Source organism: Amblyraja radiata, chromosome 5 (assembly GCF_010909765.2).
Source record: "Amblyraja radiata isolate CabotCenter1 chromosome 5, sAmbRad1.1.pri, whole genome shotgun sequence".
Taxonomy (NCBI): domain Eukaryota; kingdom Metazoa; phylum Chordata; class Chondrichthyes; order Rajiformes; family Rajidae; genus Amblyraja; species Amblyraja radiata.
Genome location: NC_045960.1, coordinates 43205621 through 43224888, shown reverse-complemented (window position 1 = coordinate 43224888; position 19268 = coordinate 43205621). Strand labels below are relative to the sequence as shown.

The 19268-nt window shown below is 40.2% G+C and overlaps 1 protein-coding gene across 4 annotated transcripts; it reads left to right on the top strand.

The window, feature by feature from the left end:
- The first annotated feature begins 433 nt into the window (after positions 1-433).
- On the top strand, positions 434-18942 carry ccdc25 (coiled-coil domain containing 25). Of its 4 annotated transcripts, none has more exons than XM_033021097.1 (9): positions 434-555; positions 6035-6082; positions 7407-7446; positions 7638-7689; positions 8960-9035; positions 11880-11983; positions 12346-12548; positions 14592-14637; positions 18367-18942. In XM_033021097.1, exons 1-9 carry the CDS (start codon positions 531-533, stop codon positions 18397-18399), a joined length of 627 nt encoding a protein of 208 aa, XP_032876988.1. In that variant the 5' UTR covers positions 434-530; the 3' UTR covers positions 18400-18942. The 4 variants fall into 4 exon arrangements, with proteins under 4 accessions (XP_032876988.1, XP_032876991.1, XP_032876989.1 ...); XM_033021098.1 differs by having other exon boundaries at positions 462-638; XM_033021099.1 differs by lacking the exon at positions 434-555 and adding an exon at positions 1900-1918.
- The last annotated feature ends 326 nt before the right edge of the window (positions 18943-19268 follow it).

Genomic DNA, 19268 nt, shown 5'->3' with positions numbered 1-19268 from the left:
ATTTGAGTTGAGAAAGAAATAATTATTGAGACAATTGCACAAGAGAAAACGAGAAGATGTGTGACGTGCATTTTAAACTCTGCTCTCTTGAATACAAATAAGACTAAAAAAGACAATGCAATTGTTTCAGATTACGAAGGACAAGATAGACACAAAACCGCTGGGGGCTTGGGGTGTAACAGCGGGACAGGCGGCAGCTCTGACAGAGGGGAGAGAGAAACGAGAGATAATAGAACAAATGAATGAAAGAAATGCAAAAAAGTTACAAATGAAAAACATCTTGAAAAGTTACAAAGAAATGAAAGATATGCGAAAAAGAAACAAATAAATGAAAGATATGCTAAAACGGAACAAAGAAATGAAAAATATGCATAAACAGTAATGACTATTTGAGTGAGGGTTACAGCTTTCTTCCCTTTGCGGGGATGTTCCTACATCTCCCAGGCTCCTGTGGGCGGTCACGTGGCTCGCCATCCACTTCCTGGTCACCCTGTGTAACGACAGCTGGCGCTTGCTGTGCTGCGGTAGAAATGGTTTATTATTTCACCAGCAATGGTGAGTACTCGATGGTTTGACCATTGTCAGTATATCTGCGTCTCTCACGGTCGGCAGAAGCGGCTCAGAAATGTTTTGTTGTGGCCCCCAATGGCGAGTGGGAGCTCAGCACTGAACACGGCCTAATGCTGGTGGAGGTTAAAGTAACTGGAATTGAATCTTTACATAGTTGTTTTATTGTTTTTTGTGTCTGTAGGAAGTTAAACAATAGACTCGAGGTAAACTGGCAAGATTTTGTACTTTTTGTTAGGTTTATTATTGCCACGTGCAGCGAGTTAAATCTATGTTTTGCATGCTATCCAATGTTCAGATAATATTGTTTGTGTGTATGTGTGTGTGTATATATATATATATATACACACACACACATATATATATCAAAATCATCTACAATAGGGAGAACAAAGAGGAAGATAGAAAGTGTAGAACATAATTTCTATGCACAATAGTTCCATAGACAAAATTACAAAGTCCACAATGGGGTAGAAGTGAATCGGACAGTACCCTAGTTTGTAGAAGCACTAAAGAAACCTGATAACAGAGAGTAAACTGTTCCTGAGTCTGGTGGTGCACGCTTTGAAGCTTCTTTAACTTTTGCCTGATAGGCTCAAGAGAAGAAGGAATGACTGGGGTGGAACAGGTCTTTGATTATGTTGGCTGCTTTTCTGAGGCAGCGTGAAGTAGAGATGGAGTTGATGTATTCAAATATTTGAACACCTCAATTATTTTCTACTGATTAATCAAATCTTGAGACCTATGCTGTAATAGGTAATGAGTTATACCTTTTGGTTGGAACTCCACTTCAATGCTGCCAGGAATATAAGGGATATAGAAATAGAAAGTATAAAACAAACTGCTGGAGGAACTTGGGGGGGGAATCAACGTCAGTGGAGGGAAAGATATTGCGATTTGTGAACCAAAAAGGAGTGAGGGATGATAAGCCAGCTAGGAGGGGCGGAGTTGATGGACAAAGGCAGATGGAAGCAGACAACGAAAAAAGGACACACACAGTGCCGGAGTTAATCACCAGGTCAGGCAACTCCGGAGAACATGGATAGGCACCTTTCTGGGTCAGGACCCTTCAGGCTGATTGGGGGTGGGGGGTGATTTGATACCAATGATTGGACAAAGGCCAGAGATGAAAAGAGAGAAGGTGAGAGTGAAAGGATTGAAGAGTTGTGAATTATGCAAGATGCTGCCTGACCCATTGACCTACTCCAGCACTTTGTATCTTCTTTTGTAAACCAGCATCTGCACTTCCTTGCTTCAACAAGAAAAAAAAGTGGCGAAGGATGAAGTTGGAGAGACTCGCTGGAGGGTGATGAGTGGGAACATAAAGGTTACCAGTGCTGGAATCTGATGAGTAAGGAAGATGATAATAGGAATTATTCAAGGGAGTAAAAGGTAGATGGAACCAGATAGGGGAGAGGATCCAGTGTGTGAGAAGTATTTGAATGGATAGGACTAAGACAAAAATGGCAAATGGGTTGGGGAGTGGGCATTGGAAAATAATCAAAAGCGGGAGAGCCAGAGGAGTTGAAAAGGGAAGAAAGGAGGGGAAGGAAGCACAGGGGAAGGGTGATCACAAATTGAAAAATAAATATGTTGAATGTAAGTAAGTTTATTGGCCAAGTATTCACATACAAGGAATTTGCCTTGGTGCTCCACCCACAAGTAACAACATGACATACAGTGACAGTTACGAATGACTCAGAAAACACTAACCATTAATAATAATAAGACATTAATGATAAAACACCATTGATCAAGCATGTGAACCAACAAAATACCAGATCAAAGGGAGGCTACAGATTTTTGGCTGTTGAGTAGAGCAACTACTCATGGATAAAAACTGTTTTTATGTCTGGCTGTGGCAGCTTTGACAGTCCGGAGTCGCCTTCCAGAGGGAAGTAATTCAAAGAGTTTGTGGCCAGGGTGAGAGGGGTCAGAGATGATCTTGCCCGCTCGCTTCCTGGCCCTTGCAGTGTACAGTTCATCAATGGAGGGAAGGTTGCAGCCAATAATCTTCTCTGCTGATCGGCCGATTCGCTGCAGCCTCCAGGTGTCGTGCTTGGTGGCTGAGCCAAACCAGACCATGATGGAGAAGGTGAGAACAGACTCTACGATGGCCGTGTAGAATTGGACCATCATTGCCTGTGGCAGATTGTGCTTCCTCAGTTGCCGCAGGAAGTACATCCTCTGTTGTGCCTTTTTGACTGTGGAGTCGATGGTAGCCCCCACTTAAGGTCCTTGAAGATGATGGTTCCCAGGAACTTAAAAGGCTCCACAGATGTGACTGTGGTGTTGTTGATGGTGAGTGGGGTGAGGGGAGGGGGAGCTCTCCTAAAGTCTACAATCAATTCCACTGTCTTAAGAGCATTGAGCTCTAGGTTGTTGCTATGGCACCAGGACGCCAGCTGTGACACTTCCTGTCTGTAGGCAGATTCCTCCCCATCCTGGATCAGTCCAATCAGGGTCGTGTCATCCGCAAACTTGAGAAGCTTGACAGGAGTTAGTGAAGGTACAGTCATTGGTGTAGAGAGAGTAGCGGAGAGGGGTGAGTATGCCGCCCTGCAGTACTCCTATGCTAACCCTATGTTTGCAGGTCCGAGATGTTCTTTCCCAGCCTCACATGCTGCTTCCTGTCTGTCAGGAAGTTGGTGATCCACTGACAAAGGGGTTCAGGCACAGTCAACTCGAAAAGTTTGGAGTGTAGTAGCTCTGGTACAATGGTGTTGAATGCAGAGCTAAAATCAACAAACGGCATCCTCGCATATGTGTAGGTGCTGTAGGATGAAATGCTGGTGCTGTAGGATGAAATGCAGGCCCAGGTTGACTGCATCATCCACAGATCTATTGGCCCGATATGCAAACTGCAGAGGGTCCAGCAGGGAGTTTGTGATATTTTTCAGCTTAGCCAGCACAAGCATTTCGAATGTTCCGGGTCCTTTACCCAGAGGACATAGTTTTAAGGCGAGGGGAAAAGATTTCACAGGAATCTGAGGGATAACCTTTTCACTCAGAGGGTGATGGGTATATGGAACAAGCTACCAGAAGTAGTAGTTGAGGCAGGTACTATAACAACATTTTAAAATACATTTGTACGGGTGCATAGATAGGAAAGGTTTAGCGGGATATGGGCTAAACGTTGGCATGTGGAACTAGCATAGATGGGGCATCTGGGGAGATGGGATATGGGGAGAAGGCAGGCACAGGCTATTGATAGGGGACGATCAGCCATGATCACAATGAATGGCGGTGCTGGCCCGAATGGCCTCCTCCTGCACCTATTTTCTATGTTTCTATGTTTTTTGGTCAACATTGACAAATTGTGCTGAAGGGCTGCATTAACCCGTGACTCAGTGACATTACTATTGAGTTGTACTCTATATTGTGCTATTTTTTTAATTTATGATGTGCATCACCCTGGCAGAGGGGAAGTCTGAAGGCCAGAGTTGAAATGGCATGCAGGTGAGAGCTTGGGATGGCCATTGTAGACCAAGCGCAGGTGTTCTGCGTAACTATTCTGTCCTTGATCTTGCCGAAGTAGAGGAATACATTTGTGTAGGTAGGTGTTAAGTTGCTGGAAGGTATTTTGGTTAAGATGGCTGTAAACAAAACAGTCTGAAACCTGTGCTTACCTTCATGGAGTCATAAAGGATGGAAACATTTAAGTCAAGAGTGTTTTATTGTCATATGTCCTAGGTAGAAGAATAAAATTCTTACTTGCTGCTGCACAATAGAATAGGGTGAAATGAGTGTATGGCCAGGGTGGTGTGGGTCTCTGATGATGTTGGCTGCCATTTTGAGGCAAGGCCTCCGGTAAATCCCTTCGATGGTGGGGAGGTCAGAGCCGGTGATGGACTGGGCAGTGTTCATAACTGAGAAGTCTGAGAAGGTCTCGACCCGAAATGTCAACCATTCCTTCTCTCCAGAGATGCTGCCTATCCTGCTGAGTTACGCCAGCATTTTGTCTAACTTTTGTTTAAACCAGCATCTGCTGTTCCTTCCTACACCCTTTGGCCCATTTGGTCCACATCAAAATCAAGCACTGTTTTAGAATAATCCCATGTATTAATCAACTACTAACCAAAGTACCTTTCCACCATTCATCTAAATATAATGGGCAATTTACAGTGTTTAATTAATAGACTAATCTGCATGTCTTTGTAATATGGAAGAAAACTGAAGTACCTGGAGGAAACCCACTAACCACAGGGAAAATCTGCAAATTCCACACAGATAGCATAGGAGGCCGGAATTAAACCTGGGCCATTGTGTCTCTGAGGCTGCAGCTTTCCACTGTGCTGCCTTGCGGCCGTTGTAGAAAATCAAAGAATAACCTCTAGTAAAGACACAACAAGCTGGAGTAACCAACAGGTGAGGCAGCATCTCTGGAGAACATGGTAGGTGACATTTCTGGATGGAACCTTTCTTCAGACATTGTGGTAGGGCGATCAGCAAGAAAGTTGCAAGGGCCAGACAAAGCCTGGTAAGTAATTGGTTGACACAATGTTGGAGTAACTCAGCGGGTCGGGCAGCATCTCTGGAGAAAAGGAATAGGTGACGTTTTGGGTCGAGACCCTTCTTCAGCACGTATTGAGCAAAATGGTTGGCTAGTCTACGATTGGTTTCACTGTTATGCAGGAGGCCACATCAGGAACACCAGATGCTGTAGATGAGGTTAGAGGAGTACATAATACCATATAAAGTTTCCAGAATTGGCATTTCTTTCACATGCCTCATTCAAGTCTTTATTGGCCTGTTACCTGGGAGTCCAAAAGTTCAATCCTTTTTGAATCTTAAAAAAAAAAAAAGACTTTGGGTAATCTAAATCTTTAGGTTCAATGCCCACAAAGATTCACCTGGTTTGGACATTAGAGGAAGATGTGTTCTCACTCATATCTTGTAGATTTGCTGAAATGTCCTTGCTGGTGGACAGTGGAGCATGACAGCTCTTTGCATACTTGATAAAGATCAAATATCATCAAATAAAATCTTTCAACTCTTTCAAATCTCTTTTTTCCACGTAAATCTATCAGTATTTCAGCCTGGTAATTTTCTGCTTGTTTGACCTGTTGTATTTGAGTTTGATTGTATTCATGTACGATATTATCTGAAAATGGCAAAGTGCTGGAGTAACTCAGTGGATCAAGCAGCATCTCTGGAAGGTACACAAAAATGCTGGAGAAACTCAGCGGGTGCAGCAACATCTATGGAGCGAAGGAAATAGGCAACGTTTTGGGCCGAAACCCCTCTGGAAAGCATGGATAGGTGATGTTTTGAGTCGGGTCCCTTCTTCAGTCAGATTGTATGCTGTAGGGAAGCTTTTAATCTTTTGAAATTAGTATGTATGACAGTTATCTGCGATTATTATTATTTTTTTTTTCTGATTTTCATTTTTAGTACTACATAAATTACCATTTTGTAGTGGCCCCCAGGGACTGCCACAATTTAACGATTTTCTACTTTGTTGCAGTGGAATCTTCACCATATACAATATACATGGGAAAAGATAAATATGAAAGTAAGTAACCACTTTTTTTCTCTTCATTGCTAATGCATACAAGCTTAATCGCACTATCCAAGAGAAATTTTAGGTCTAAAATTTTAGGTGCTAGAAAATACATTATTGTTGAGAGGCTGGTTGGTTTTTGGAATAGCCTGCCATTGTAGGTTTAAGAATGGACAAGAAGTCTGGGTATTGAGGCCAAGTTTGATAAGTATCTCTTATGGGCCTGTCCCACTTAGGCGACTTTTTAGGCGACTGCAGGAGACTATGTAGTCGCCACATGTTCGCGGGTGGTTGCCGGGGAGCCGCCTTCATGGTTGTGAGGAGTTCCCGCATTCTGGGAACTAGTCGCGGCCTCATTATGGTCACCGTGAATTTTTCATCATGTTGAAAAATTAGCGGCGACTAGAATGAAGCCGCCATGGAGAGTAGCGAGAATTTTCGAGCTGTAGGTGGGTCGGCAGGAGGTCCTAGTGGGTTGCCAGGAGGTCGAAGGTTCGCAGAGGTTCTTGTAGGTTGGAGCCGGTGCTGACCGGTGAATTGGGGGGAAAAAAGGCAAGCAGTAGCTTTCAGAATTAAGGATAACCAACCGGTAATGTTAAATGTCCGCTGAGCTTCACGGCCGTGTATCTCTGGCTTCTTAAAAGTTGTCTCCACTCCTCCCTCCCGCCCCCCCCCCCTCCCGCCCCCCCCCCTCCCCTCTTTTAAAGGACTTAACGTACACCATGATTTAGCCATCTTTTTACAGCGCCAACCTTCCTGTTCATCGCGGTGTGTGTCTGTATCACCTTGGCTTTGCATCGTGTGAATTTTTTAGGCGGGGGACGCTGTTTAAAAAATTCACACGGGCTGGTGAAGGAAGCGGTGTGGGTGTGTGTGGGTCCGTCCGTCTTCGACTCTGACAGTCGCTGTTCCAGTTCCCGGTTTTTCAGGCGATAGCTGGCAACTAACTTGACAGTCGCTGGCAGTCCGCTGAAAAATCGCCTAAGTGGGGCAGGCCCTTTAAGCCTCGAAGGTACACTGAATAGATCAATTGGCTATCATTTTGATCTATTCAGATCAAATCAGCTGCATTTTGAGAAGCTTTAGTGTATTGTGGACTTTTGCCTTAGATTAATTGAGATTGAACACCAATACCTAATGATAGAGGGTGATGAATTATTTCAGAATTTAGAGATTCATGTGAGTGTATCCGATAGTAATCGCCAATTCGCAAGACTTGTCTCTAATTTTTAAATTGCATTTAAGGAAATTGTCTGAATCAAGTTGATGCCGAATAAGTGAGCTGTTTTAAATATTTAATTTCTACAATTTATGTAATCTGTTATTTTAAATTTAGATGAGGACCTAATCAAGTATGGATGGCCAGAAGATGTATGGTATGCTACAGTTAATATAGTTTTGTTGTCCTTTTGCTTATTTCTTTCCAAATTAAGAATCAATCGTAATACAATATTTTACATCTGCTGATTAAATCCTTTGTTTGCATTTAATATTTGCAACTCCAATTTGTAAAATGCATTATTTGTTTTGGTTACTGCTGTATTTTCAATTTCTTTCCTCTTTTTAGGTTTCATGTAGATAAATTATCTTCAGCTCATGTATACCTTCGATTATACAAGGTATGGGCAGAACTAAATACCTTTTTTAAAGTAACTTGCTTTTAATAGATGCTTTTAAATTATCTGGTAGAATATGTATGTTGCTCTAATTTTGAGATATTACGATTTACATTTTACAATATCATTGTGTTGAATGAATTTCAAGTTTTAGATTGAATTGTATTTTCTGTTGCATGTTTTATCACAGGCTTATTATCCGGTGGTCTATGTTTAAATTGCTGATCTTGCAATGTGGGGAGCTATAATCAGTTTTAATCCTAGGGTCATGGAAAAAGACAGAATGGAACCGGACCCTTCAGCTCACGAAGTCTGGGCTATCATCACGCATCCATTTTTCTTTTCACTAATTCTACCTTAACACACGTTATTGTTGCCACATTCCCATCAATTGCCTCTTATATTCTACCTCTCGCCACACACTAGAGGCTGAGCATTTCCATTGAACCCAGGGTGCCAGAGCTGAGAGGAGTGGCTCTCTTACTGGTGCCACTGTGTCGACAGGTCTTTACATAATAAAGAGAAATGGCAATCCTGTTTTTAATTTATATCTGTTAATGCTGGATAATCACCTGAATACAGGAACAGAAGCAAAAAGAAAGTAGTAGGTCATTTGGTCCCTCGAGCTTGCTATTCAGTATGATTAAATCTCACCTGTCGCAGGCTTCAACTTCTCTTCTGTACCCATTTCCCGATCTTTGAAAAATGTATCTACCCCCTCTTTAAATAGCTCCAATTACTCTGTCTTCACGACCTCATGGGATAGAGAATCCAGAGGTTCACGCATACCGTAAGAAGTATAGACTCAAATAATATTTTAACAGTGTGTACTGTGTATGAGCAAAGATGTTGGACTCCATTGCTGTAGTTCTTAATTTCAATATCTCTTGACATTTCCAAACTTGAGGAATGGCCTTTTGGCTTAGCGATCTAAGAATGATTAAAACACAGGGAGTCATATCCAGCTGGGATTATGCTTTAACATGAAGAGTAGAATTGGGAAAATAAGAATATATTTATAACATTAATTGCAACTTTTTAATATAAGAATTTATGGACTATTAAGAAGTATTCTAAGTCAATTGCTGCAGTTTAATCATGTAAATATGTCATTGCGCAATACATCAAAGGGATAATTTCATTTGAACAATGACAGTAATGCAGTTTATAAAAAACTTTTATTTACATATTCTGCTTTAGAATCTATTGAACTTTACTGAAGCTTTTTGAAGAATAAAAACAAAATATAATTTTTTTTATTTTTGTCTCTTAGGGGCAAATGATTGATTCCATCCCAAAGGAAGTACTAATTGACTGCGCTCAGCTAGTTAAAGCTAATAGCATTCAAGGTAATGATTAAATGGGAATTATCTCATTACAAAATCAAATATTTTATTTTGTATATTCATCTTATGGGAATGCCATCACCTGCAAGGCCAGATTTATTAATTGTCACTAATTGCCCTTGAGAAGGCAGTGGTGAACATTTTTTGTAGACAGCTATAGCCTTTCTGGAGCAAATACTCCCACAGTATAGTCGAGGAGGGAGTTCCAGGATTTTGTCCCTGTGACATTGAAGGAACAGTGATATATTTCCCAAGTCAGGTTAATGTGTGACTTGAAGAGAAGCTTAAAAGTGGTGGTATTGGCCTGTGCATCCAGCCCCTCTGTTTCTTGCTGGTTAAAATTAAATTGGATGCTGGTGAGGCCACATTTCTGGCATTGTGTTCAGTTCTGTGCACCATGTTATAGGAAAGATGTTGTCAAGCTGGAAAGGGTACAGAGAAGATTTATGAGAATGTTGCCAGGACACAAGGCCCTGAGCTATAGAGGGAGGTTGAGCAGGCTAGGACTCCATCCCTTGGAGCGCAGGAGGATGATCTTAGAGGTGTACAAAATCACGACAGGAATAGATCTGGTTGACGCACAGAATCTCTTGCCAAGAATAGGGGAATTGAGAACCAGAGGACATAGGTCTGATGGCTAACCTTTTCACACAAAGGATGGTGAGTGTATGGAATGAGCTACCGGAGGAGGTTGTTGAAGGAGATACTATTGCACGTTTAAGAAACATTTAGACAGGTACATGGATAGGATAGGTTTTGAGGGATATGGGTCAAATGCAGGCAGGTGGGACAAGTGTAGATGGGACAGTTTGGTCAGTTTGGCCAAAAGGCCTGTTTTCATGCCGTATGACTCTAACTATGCTGAATTTTTTTTTTATGGAAATGCTCAGCCGCATCTGTAGGATGGGAAATAGAATCAACATTTCTGTTTAAAGACTTCGTCAGAACTAGGAAAGGGAGAATATGTTAGTTTTAAAGAGGGTGGGGAAAGATGGGTGGGACAGAGGTAATATCTCATTGTGAGAAATTAGGGTTTCCATGGTGATAAGCTACAGACAAGTTCATTCAATGAGGACAATGAGAGAGGGAGAAGGTTTGGCTGTGCTAATGCAGAGTGAAAGAGACATTGTTAAAATGAGTGACCTACAGCAGAACAGACCAGTTTTTACAGAAAAGGTAAGTTATCTGAAGTTGTAAAGTTTGGTATTGGTCTATTAATTGCTCAAATGGAAAATGTGGTGCTGTTCTTCAGCTTTACATTAAGTCTCATTAGAAAATTGCAGAAGGCTAGATAAAGAATTAGATGGGGAATTAAAACCTCTGAGTCGCAATGCATACGCTCCCCAAAGTGTTCACTCAATTGCTGTTTAGTTTGTATATCCTTTTTCCCCACACATATCTTACCACAACCTCTCATATTGCAAATTAACACATATCCCTCTCTTTCCAAGTTCTCCTGAAAGGTCACAGATCAGAAACGATGACTGTTTCTTTTTCTACAGATGCTGACTGTCGCAAGTTTTGCCAACATTCATTAAAAATAGTTATGGATTTCTGGGTATTGAGGGAAACAAGTTCTGAGGAGCAATATCATCACTATATATGTATTCTATTTAATCTATGAGCTTTATGTGAACTGTAAATTCTATTGCACCCTTGTAGCGGCACCTAGTGGTGGGGCTGGGAAGTCAGAACCCTTGTCATTGGTCGGCACTGTCACGTGACCGCGGGGGTTCGTTCGTGAGCTTTTAGTTCGTTATTAGCACTCCTCCCATTGACAGGAGCTTTGTCCGTTAGCTAGACTGGGTATGCGGTTTTACGGGTTTCTGTTTGTTTTTTGTCATTAAAAACCATTTCGCTCAACCTGCCTGGTCAGTAAACTAATCTGAATAGTGCTGGAGAATGGTATTGAGAAGCAGGATCAGCTACGGTCTCGACAAACGGCGATGCATGCTCAAAGGGCATTAACCTATTTCTGGTCCTATTTCCATATCCTCACCGAAGAACATTGGTTCATAAATTCATGTGATAGGAGCAGAATTAGGCCATTTGGCCTAGTCTACACCATTCAATCATGGCTGATCTATCTTTCCCTCTGAACCCCATCCTCTTGTCTTCTCCCCATAACCCCTGATACTAATCAAGAATCTATCTCAGCGTTAAAAATATCCTATGACTTGGCCTCTGCAGCCTTCTGAGGTGAAGCAGATGGTGGTCAATTAGTTTGGTGGTCATTGCTAAGTTAGATTATTTGTTTATTTTTGTAAAGCTATATTTTGGGAGGCAGGTTTAAACATAATGAAAATGATTTTTTTTTGTGTTAAATTTAGTATGCCTGTTTAACCTGGATGGCTGGCTCAACTAGCTACACTTCCCAAAATCGACACTATCCTTTTAAACTTTATTAGGTATATTGCCATTCTTAAAATAATATTATTAAAACATCTAAATCGCAGCAACGCACTCTCTTCATCAACCTGGAAGTTCTTCATAAATAAACCTTTATTATAGCAAAGACCATATCTAATGTTATCATTAATTGGTCATTGAATGAAAGGGAATGGCAAGTTATAAGAACTGGGTGGGGACATGAGATTAGATCTATTGCCATGGTGGATTAATATTGGAAGGGGAATATTGCAATTCATTTGTATTGATAGGATAATCTGTCTTTCAATCATTCTTTGTCAAATATTTCTTCCTTTATAGTTTGATGATAATTGTTCTGAATCACAGAAATGGTTAAGCTTTTGATCAATTGTAAAGATGATCTCTTGCTAAAATATAAATGATATTATTGCTGTTTGCCTTTTGATACATATCATTGCTTACATTTTGTTTTATTAGGAAGCAAAATGAACAATATAAATGTTGTGTACACTCCGTGGTCTAATCTAAAGAAGACTGGTGATATGGATGTGGGACAAATAGGATTTCACAGGCAAAAAGAGGTAAATATGACACAGAACCAAGAGGAGCAATACTAAACCCATGGTTGACTGTTCACTTATGAGTGGTTTCATTTAAATAAATAGTAAACAGAAATGTAACTGCTGTGAAGATATTTATGTTCTGAAATAAGGAATTGTTCCATTGAATTATTTATTTTGTGTCTACTGTACTTAAATAGAAATAAAATTTCAGCTTAACTCTTCGTGGAATAGTAGTTGAATTGTGATTTAATTGGCTGGGTATATTCAATACATCAATTGATTTTTGGATATGTGAGGATCAAGATAGAAGGCAGAAGGGCTTACTCTAATTTCAATGGAGTAATTATTTTTAATTATGCAATTTAATTTTTATCACTTAGGTAAAGGTAATTGCAGTAGAGACAAAGATAAATGAAATTTTAAACCGATTGGAGAAGACCAAAGATGAAAGATTTCCAGATTTGGCAGCTGAAAAGGGATCTAGAGACCGCGACGAGCAAAATGAAAGAAAGGCGCAAGTTCAAGAAATGAAGCGAAAGGAGAGGGAGGAGATAAAAAGGAGAAAAGAAATGGAAGACCTTAGGTTTGTGTGGACATAGTGGTCAAGCACTCATGTTGTCTTTATGTAATTATACTTGGAGGAATTGTTCCTTTGCATGCAATCATCATTGAATCGGCATAATGCAATGGCTGAAACAGAGATATAACCATTAACAGTATCTCTGGGGAAATAATGGATGCAGTATTGTAGCTAGTAAATATAAGATTATAGGGAGGCTTAATACCAATATAAGATTTGGATCAGATTCAGAATGAAATTCTTAGTTGGCATGAAGCTCATGGTAAACAATAAGTACAATGAAAATCAAAATAGGGTAAAAAGGAAGTTACATGAGAGCAAAGGTTGCAGGCTTTTTTTAACTGCAAAATTTAAAGTATCTGAATTGTGTTGTATGTGAATGCAGTCATTCAGAATAAAATTGAAATTGTAACTTGGCAGATACAACAACAGAAATATAGGTAAACTTTAGACATGTTTAGTTATTTTTCAGGAAAGAAAGTATCAAAATAGATAATGTATAAAGGCTTATAAATGGGGGCATTTTCTGGCTGGCTGCCAGTAATTAGTGGAGTTCCGCAAGGGTTGGTGCTGGGGCCGCTACTCCACGGTGTATATTAATGATTTAAAGGCTTTGTGACAAAGTTTGCGGATGATACGAAAATAGGTGGAAGGGCAGGTTGTGTAGGGGGAGCAGGGACTCTGCAGAAGGACTTGGGCAGGTTGGGAGAGTGGGCAGATGGAATATAGTGTAGGAAAGTGTGGAGTCATGCGTTTTGATAGTAGGAATAAAGGCGTAGACTTTTCTAAATGGGGTGAGAATCCAGACATTGGAGGTACAAAGGGACTTGGGGAGTGCTGGTTCAAGATTCTCAAAAAGTCGAATCGGTAATAAAGAAAGCAAACTCAACGCTAGCATTTATTTCAAGAGGGCTTGTATACAAAAACAGGGGTGCAATGTTGGAGCTCTATAAAGCGCATTTGGAATATTGTGAGCAATTTTGTGCACCATATCTGAGGAATGATCTGCTATATATTGCTACGGTTGAACACTGAATCTGGAAGAAAAAGATAGTTAGATAGATAGAGAGATAGAGAGATAGAGAGATAGAGAGATAGAGAGATAGAGAGATAGATAGATAGATAGATAGATAGATAGATAGATAGATAGATAGATAGATAGATGATATAGATAGATAGATGATATAGATAGATAGATGATATAGATAGATAGATGATATAGATAGATAGATGATATATAGATAGATAGATGATATATAGATAGATATATATATATATACATATACATATACATATACATATACATATATATATATATATATATACCGTGTGCCGTTAGGAGGCAGTTAGGCCAGGTGCAAAGGCATTGTGAGGTCAGCAGCTGGGCAACCTTCATTTTTTTTTAAATGTCAGTTTGGTGATAAATTTTAGTAAATATCTCGGGAAATAATCGATCAAATTTATAGATTGGATTTTTGAAATCATAAGGAAATTTACTACCAGAAGATGTAAAAATTTCACTGTTATTGTAACGTCAGCAACTGGGCAGCGGTCAGATTTTTAAAAAAAAGGTCAGATCGGTCAACAATTTTAATTAAAAAAGTCAGGAAAGTAATGTACCAAAGGTACAGAGGAGTGGATTTCTAAACTCGCAAGATTATATTTTATCTATATCTGTTGCAGATTTCAAGTAGATACCAGTCATGGGTCACGAAAGTTAAATTCCAGACACATTTTTGATGCTCGGCCCACGGCCTAATAGCTTAAAATAACTGGAAGTGAACTGGGATAAAGGTATCATCTGTATATACATTTTGTTCAGGAGTCTGAATATTTTGATTTTACTCTTGGACATGAAATGGGGTAAACTATTGATTTTTAAAAATATACCATGTGTGAAAAAATAAACCTAATATTGTCATTTGGTCATTAAGAATAAAAAAAGGATATTGGAGTGGGGACTGATGATGGTTTGTGATGCTTGATCACTAGCTCTAACTTTGAGTTGAAAAAATATGTTTAATCTGTTTTGTATTAACTCCCTAGGTGCTATTCTACCCTTATGAAATCTGAAAAAATGAGTAGCAATCAGGTAAGGTCAATTAATTGGGCGTTAAAGATTACCGTATTAAACCATAGCCCAAAAATAATTTGGGTCTCTTATTGTTCATTTGGTCAAAATGAATGTACTTTAATTTTTGCATACAACTCATTCATTTGTCAAAGATCATGTTTTTAAAACTGCAAAAAGGGCAAAATCTGCTATATGTTGCTACGGTTGAACACTGAATCTGTTAGAAAAAGATAGAAATGTATTTATATATTGGGCTATATCTTGTTCAAACCAGCCACTATTTTCACATTGTGCGGCCTCGCAGGTCCTAATGAGGTTGTTTACTGGGCCTTGGGCAGTAGGTTTTGAGGTGCCTCTGCTCATAAATGCCTTATAAGACCACTAGGGGCACTGCATTGAAGGTGCCTCTGCCTTTAGCCTACAGCCTTTGTAGCCGACTGCCTATAGCCTGTCCATTTTTTCCCTTTTTTATATTTTAATTTGTCTAAACTGTTTGTTTTGGGGTTACTTTAGCTTTTCTATGTGGGGGAGGGGGGAAACCGTTTCTTAATCGCTTCCTGGTGGGGATGCGACAATTTCTCCGAGTCCTGACGTCGGAGAGCCAACATCCCGGCGAGCGGGCCTGAGATGTGTGCTGCCTGTAGCAGCGACTGCGGAGGGCTCCGACCATGGGTGAACATCTAGGAAGAGACTGACTTTGGTGCCTTCCCGCACAGTGGGAAACTTTTGATTCTGCTGTGTGGGGATGTTTTATGTTTAACTCTATCGTGTGGTGTGTTCTGTATTTTATTGTATTGTGATCACATTTCACTGTGCCATCTGGCACTTGTGACAAATAAATATATCTTGTATCTTGTAATATATCTTGTATAAAAACAATTTGATGTTTCCTGTCACAGATACTTAAAAAACATTCAAGAGGTTGAAGTAACTTTAAAATAATAAATTTGTATAACACCTTTTTAGTTCTAAAAAATAGTTCAGACCATTAAAACTAAGTAAGTAAAAAAGAATAATTGCACTTTTTTTCTGGTGGAACATTCCAATTTATGCACTTTCACATTATTTGAAATTAAGGTGCTGGCTGCAAAATGCATCAGTCTCCTTGTGTTAAGTCCATTTGTGTTGAGTTCCTGGACCTGATGCTAGGTCCAGTGGTGGAATAAAAGGTCTGATGCTGCGGCAGATGCAGATCAAACTCCTTCCTGATTTCCTCATTGCAATGGGAGTTTGGATGAGGCTGAGCTATATATAACAGACAGCTGGCAATTCCAAAGACAGTAGCTGGCATGATTTGAATGATCTGGTCGAGTCCTTTTCAGTTGATCTCATAGATTTGTAGCTGATAAATTAGCCCCTTTTTAAAAGTAGCTATGTGGCAGATAATTTGTACATGTAGCGAAGTCCAACAAGCAGCCATGCAAATGATCGGAAAATCTTAAGGATACAAGAAACTGCAGATGCTGGAATCTTGAGCAAAAATTAAAAAGGGTGGAGGAACTCAGCAGGTCAAGCAGCATTGATGTAGTGAATGGATAGACAACATTTCAGGTTGAGACCCTTCAGACTGATCATAAAATTGTTAATTGAGGGATTAATGTTGATAGGAACAATGGAGAAAGTGCAGTCTCACAGTCAACCACTTTAGTTTAGGTTATTGTCATGTACCGAGGTACAGTGAAAAACTTTTGCATGCTATCCAGTCAGCAGTAAGACAATACATGATTACAATTGATCGATTTAATGTAACTTAGATTGTGTGCGAGAATTTCTTGAGTGGCGTGAGTTGGAAAGAATAGTGATGATGCTTAAGAAGGAACTGCAGATGCTGGAAAATCGAAGGTAGACAAAAGTGCTGGAGAAACTCAGCGGGTGCAGCACCATCTATGGAGCGAAGGAAATAGGCAATGTTTCGGGCCAAAACCCTTCTTCAGACTGATGTAGGGTGGAGCGAGGGGGGCGGGGAGAAGAAAGGAAAAGGGAAAAGGAGGAGCCCGAGGGCTCGGGGAGAGCTGAGAAGGGGAGGAGACAGCAAGGGCTACCGGAAATTGGAGAATTCAATGTTTATGCCGCAAGGGTGCAGACTGCCCAAGCGGAATATGAGGTGCTGCTCCTCCAATATCCGGTGGTGCTCACTCTGGCCATGGAGGAGGTCCAGGACAGAGAGGTCGGATTCGGAATGGGAGGGGGAGTTGAAGTGCTGAGCCACCGGGAGATCAGGTTGATTAATGCGGACCAAGCGGAGGTGTTCGGCGAAACGATCGCCAAGCCTACGCTTGCTCTCACCGATGTAGATCAGCTGACTTCTAGAGCAGCGGATGCAATAGATGAGGTTGGAGGAGATGCAGGTGAACCTCTGTCACACCTGGAACAACTGCTTGGGTCCTTGAATGGAATCGAGGGGGGAGGTAAAGCGACAAGTGTAGCATCTCTTGCGGTTGCAAGGGAAAGTGCCCGGGGAGGGGGTGGTGCGGGAGGGAAGGGAAGAATTGACCAGGGAGTTACAGAGGGAGCGGTCTTTGCGGAAAGCAGACGGGGGGAAGATGTGGTGAGTGGTGGGGTCACGTTGAAGGTGGTGAAAATGACGGAGAACTTTTATATCCATAATGAGGACAATGCTTGCGTCATTTAAGGAATGAAAATTGTCCCAGATATTAATTTTTTCCTTTCCCATATCCATTGAATTATATAGTGTGCAATTGTCCTGCGGTTAATAATGTTGGAGTGCTGCTACACTTACTATTTCCCGAAAGGCCTGTTTCAGCACTGTATAACTAATCTAAACTAAAAACTCTGCACCATTGGCGGAGGGAAATGGACAGACACAGTTTTGAATTAAGACCCTTTAGACTGATCACATTTAATTTTCCTTTGTCTATTTTCATCCACAAATGCTGCTTGACCTGCTGAGTTCCTCCAGCACTTTGTATTTTGCTCAAGATTCCAGCATCTGCAGTCTTTTGTTTCCATTAACTTGCAAGGATTCTTTAAGGCTATCGCAACCAATTATCATGTAGGACAATTTGATCAATACCATGGAAGATAATAGATGAATGCCCATGTATAGGAAGGAACTGCAGATACTGGTTTACACCGAAGATGGACACAAAATGCTGGAGCAACTCAGCAGAGCAGGACCGGCACCTTCCTCTCATCCAACAATGAACCATTGTACTTCCTTGATCATCATCTGCTTTGATCTGTTCTTTTCACATCTCACAAGTTCTTTGTACCCTTCCATATCTAGTTTCCCTCACTCCCGATTTTCAGTCTGAAGAAGGGTCTCGACCTGAAACGTCACCCATTTCTTCTCTCCAGAGATGCTGCCTGTCCCGCTGAGTTACAATACTTCAGCATTTTGTCTCCATCTTCAATGCCCATGTATAATTGGCCAACATTGAAACAGCTGGGCAGATCTTATAATACACACGTAATACATGTGTTGTGGTAGTACAAAAGAGAAAAAACACAGAATGTAGACTTGGAATTGAGATTTGTAGGAATATAACGATTACAACTGATGGCAGGAGAGAATCTGAACGTGATAGCTTGCAAAAAGTCACCTCCAGTGCCAGCCAGACCTCAATGTCGGGAACCCAAATTACATTTCCTTATCACTTTATCATTTCAAGTGTTTCTTCTGCTCATTTCTGCCACTTGAACCTGCAAACTGAAATTAAAGTAGAAAATTAATTTGCAATGACCTGTGTAAAGAAAATAATTTCTCTGATTTTTCTTTCTTTCTAGGACTGTGGTTACGACTCTGATGATTTCATGTAAAGTCCACTAACTGCTAAAAGATAGACATTTTAAATTGGAGGATTTTCAGGCCTGCCAAAATCCCTTTTGCTTTTGACATCTGCTTGAGGGACAAGTATCTTTTTGGAGTATCAAGATGTTTGCCTTGTCCTGTGATCTTCTAAGAGGAAAATGAAACTTGTAAGCATTTGTTCCATTCAATTGAATTTCAAATGGGCAAACTCAATTTTGATGAGCTTGGAATGTATGGATGCTTATTTAGGAGAATGGCTTATTGCTGGAAACACTTTTGCTGGAATTTTTAAATACCTAAAACATGAACTATTAAAATAATGAAGTCTCATTCAAGAAAAATGTCAATTTTTGGGGGGCAATGTCCACAAGATATTTTGTACTGGGCACAAAGCTAAAGTGAAATGTTTTCTTTGAGGAAGTCTCTGATCTTCTACTTGATTATGCTTAATAGTCAAATAGGTACAATGCTGAACGTAACCTACTGAAATCATACTGCATTTATGTAAAAAGTATAAATGTACCATTAATTATAAATATCAGGATATGAAAAAGAATGTGTCCTATAGCTGAAATGTTCATCTGTCATTGATTAATCGATATTGGTTAACTTGATGGCTTTCAATATTTTACTTAAATGTATGCTTTTCTAAGTTACTGAGGAATGAATATTCTCCGGACTAACGCTTCTTGTCATAGAATCAGTACATTTGATGCATGCGCTCTTCCCCTCCACAGTAGAAGACTTATTGTGGCAAGACTGCACCTGATCGTCATCCTATGATATAACCATGTGTTACATGGTACATACGTTGCATCTTATTTTAACTCTTGTTCTGTTGAACCTAACTCAGGGCTAACGGTTATAAGAATGATCA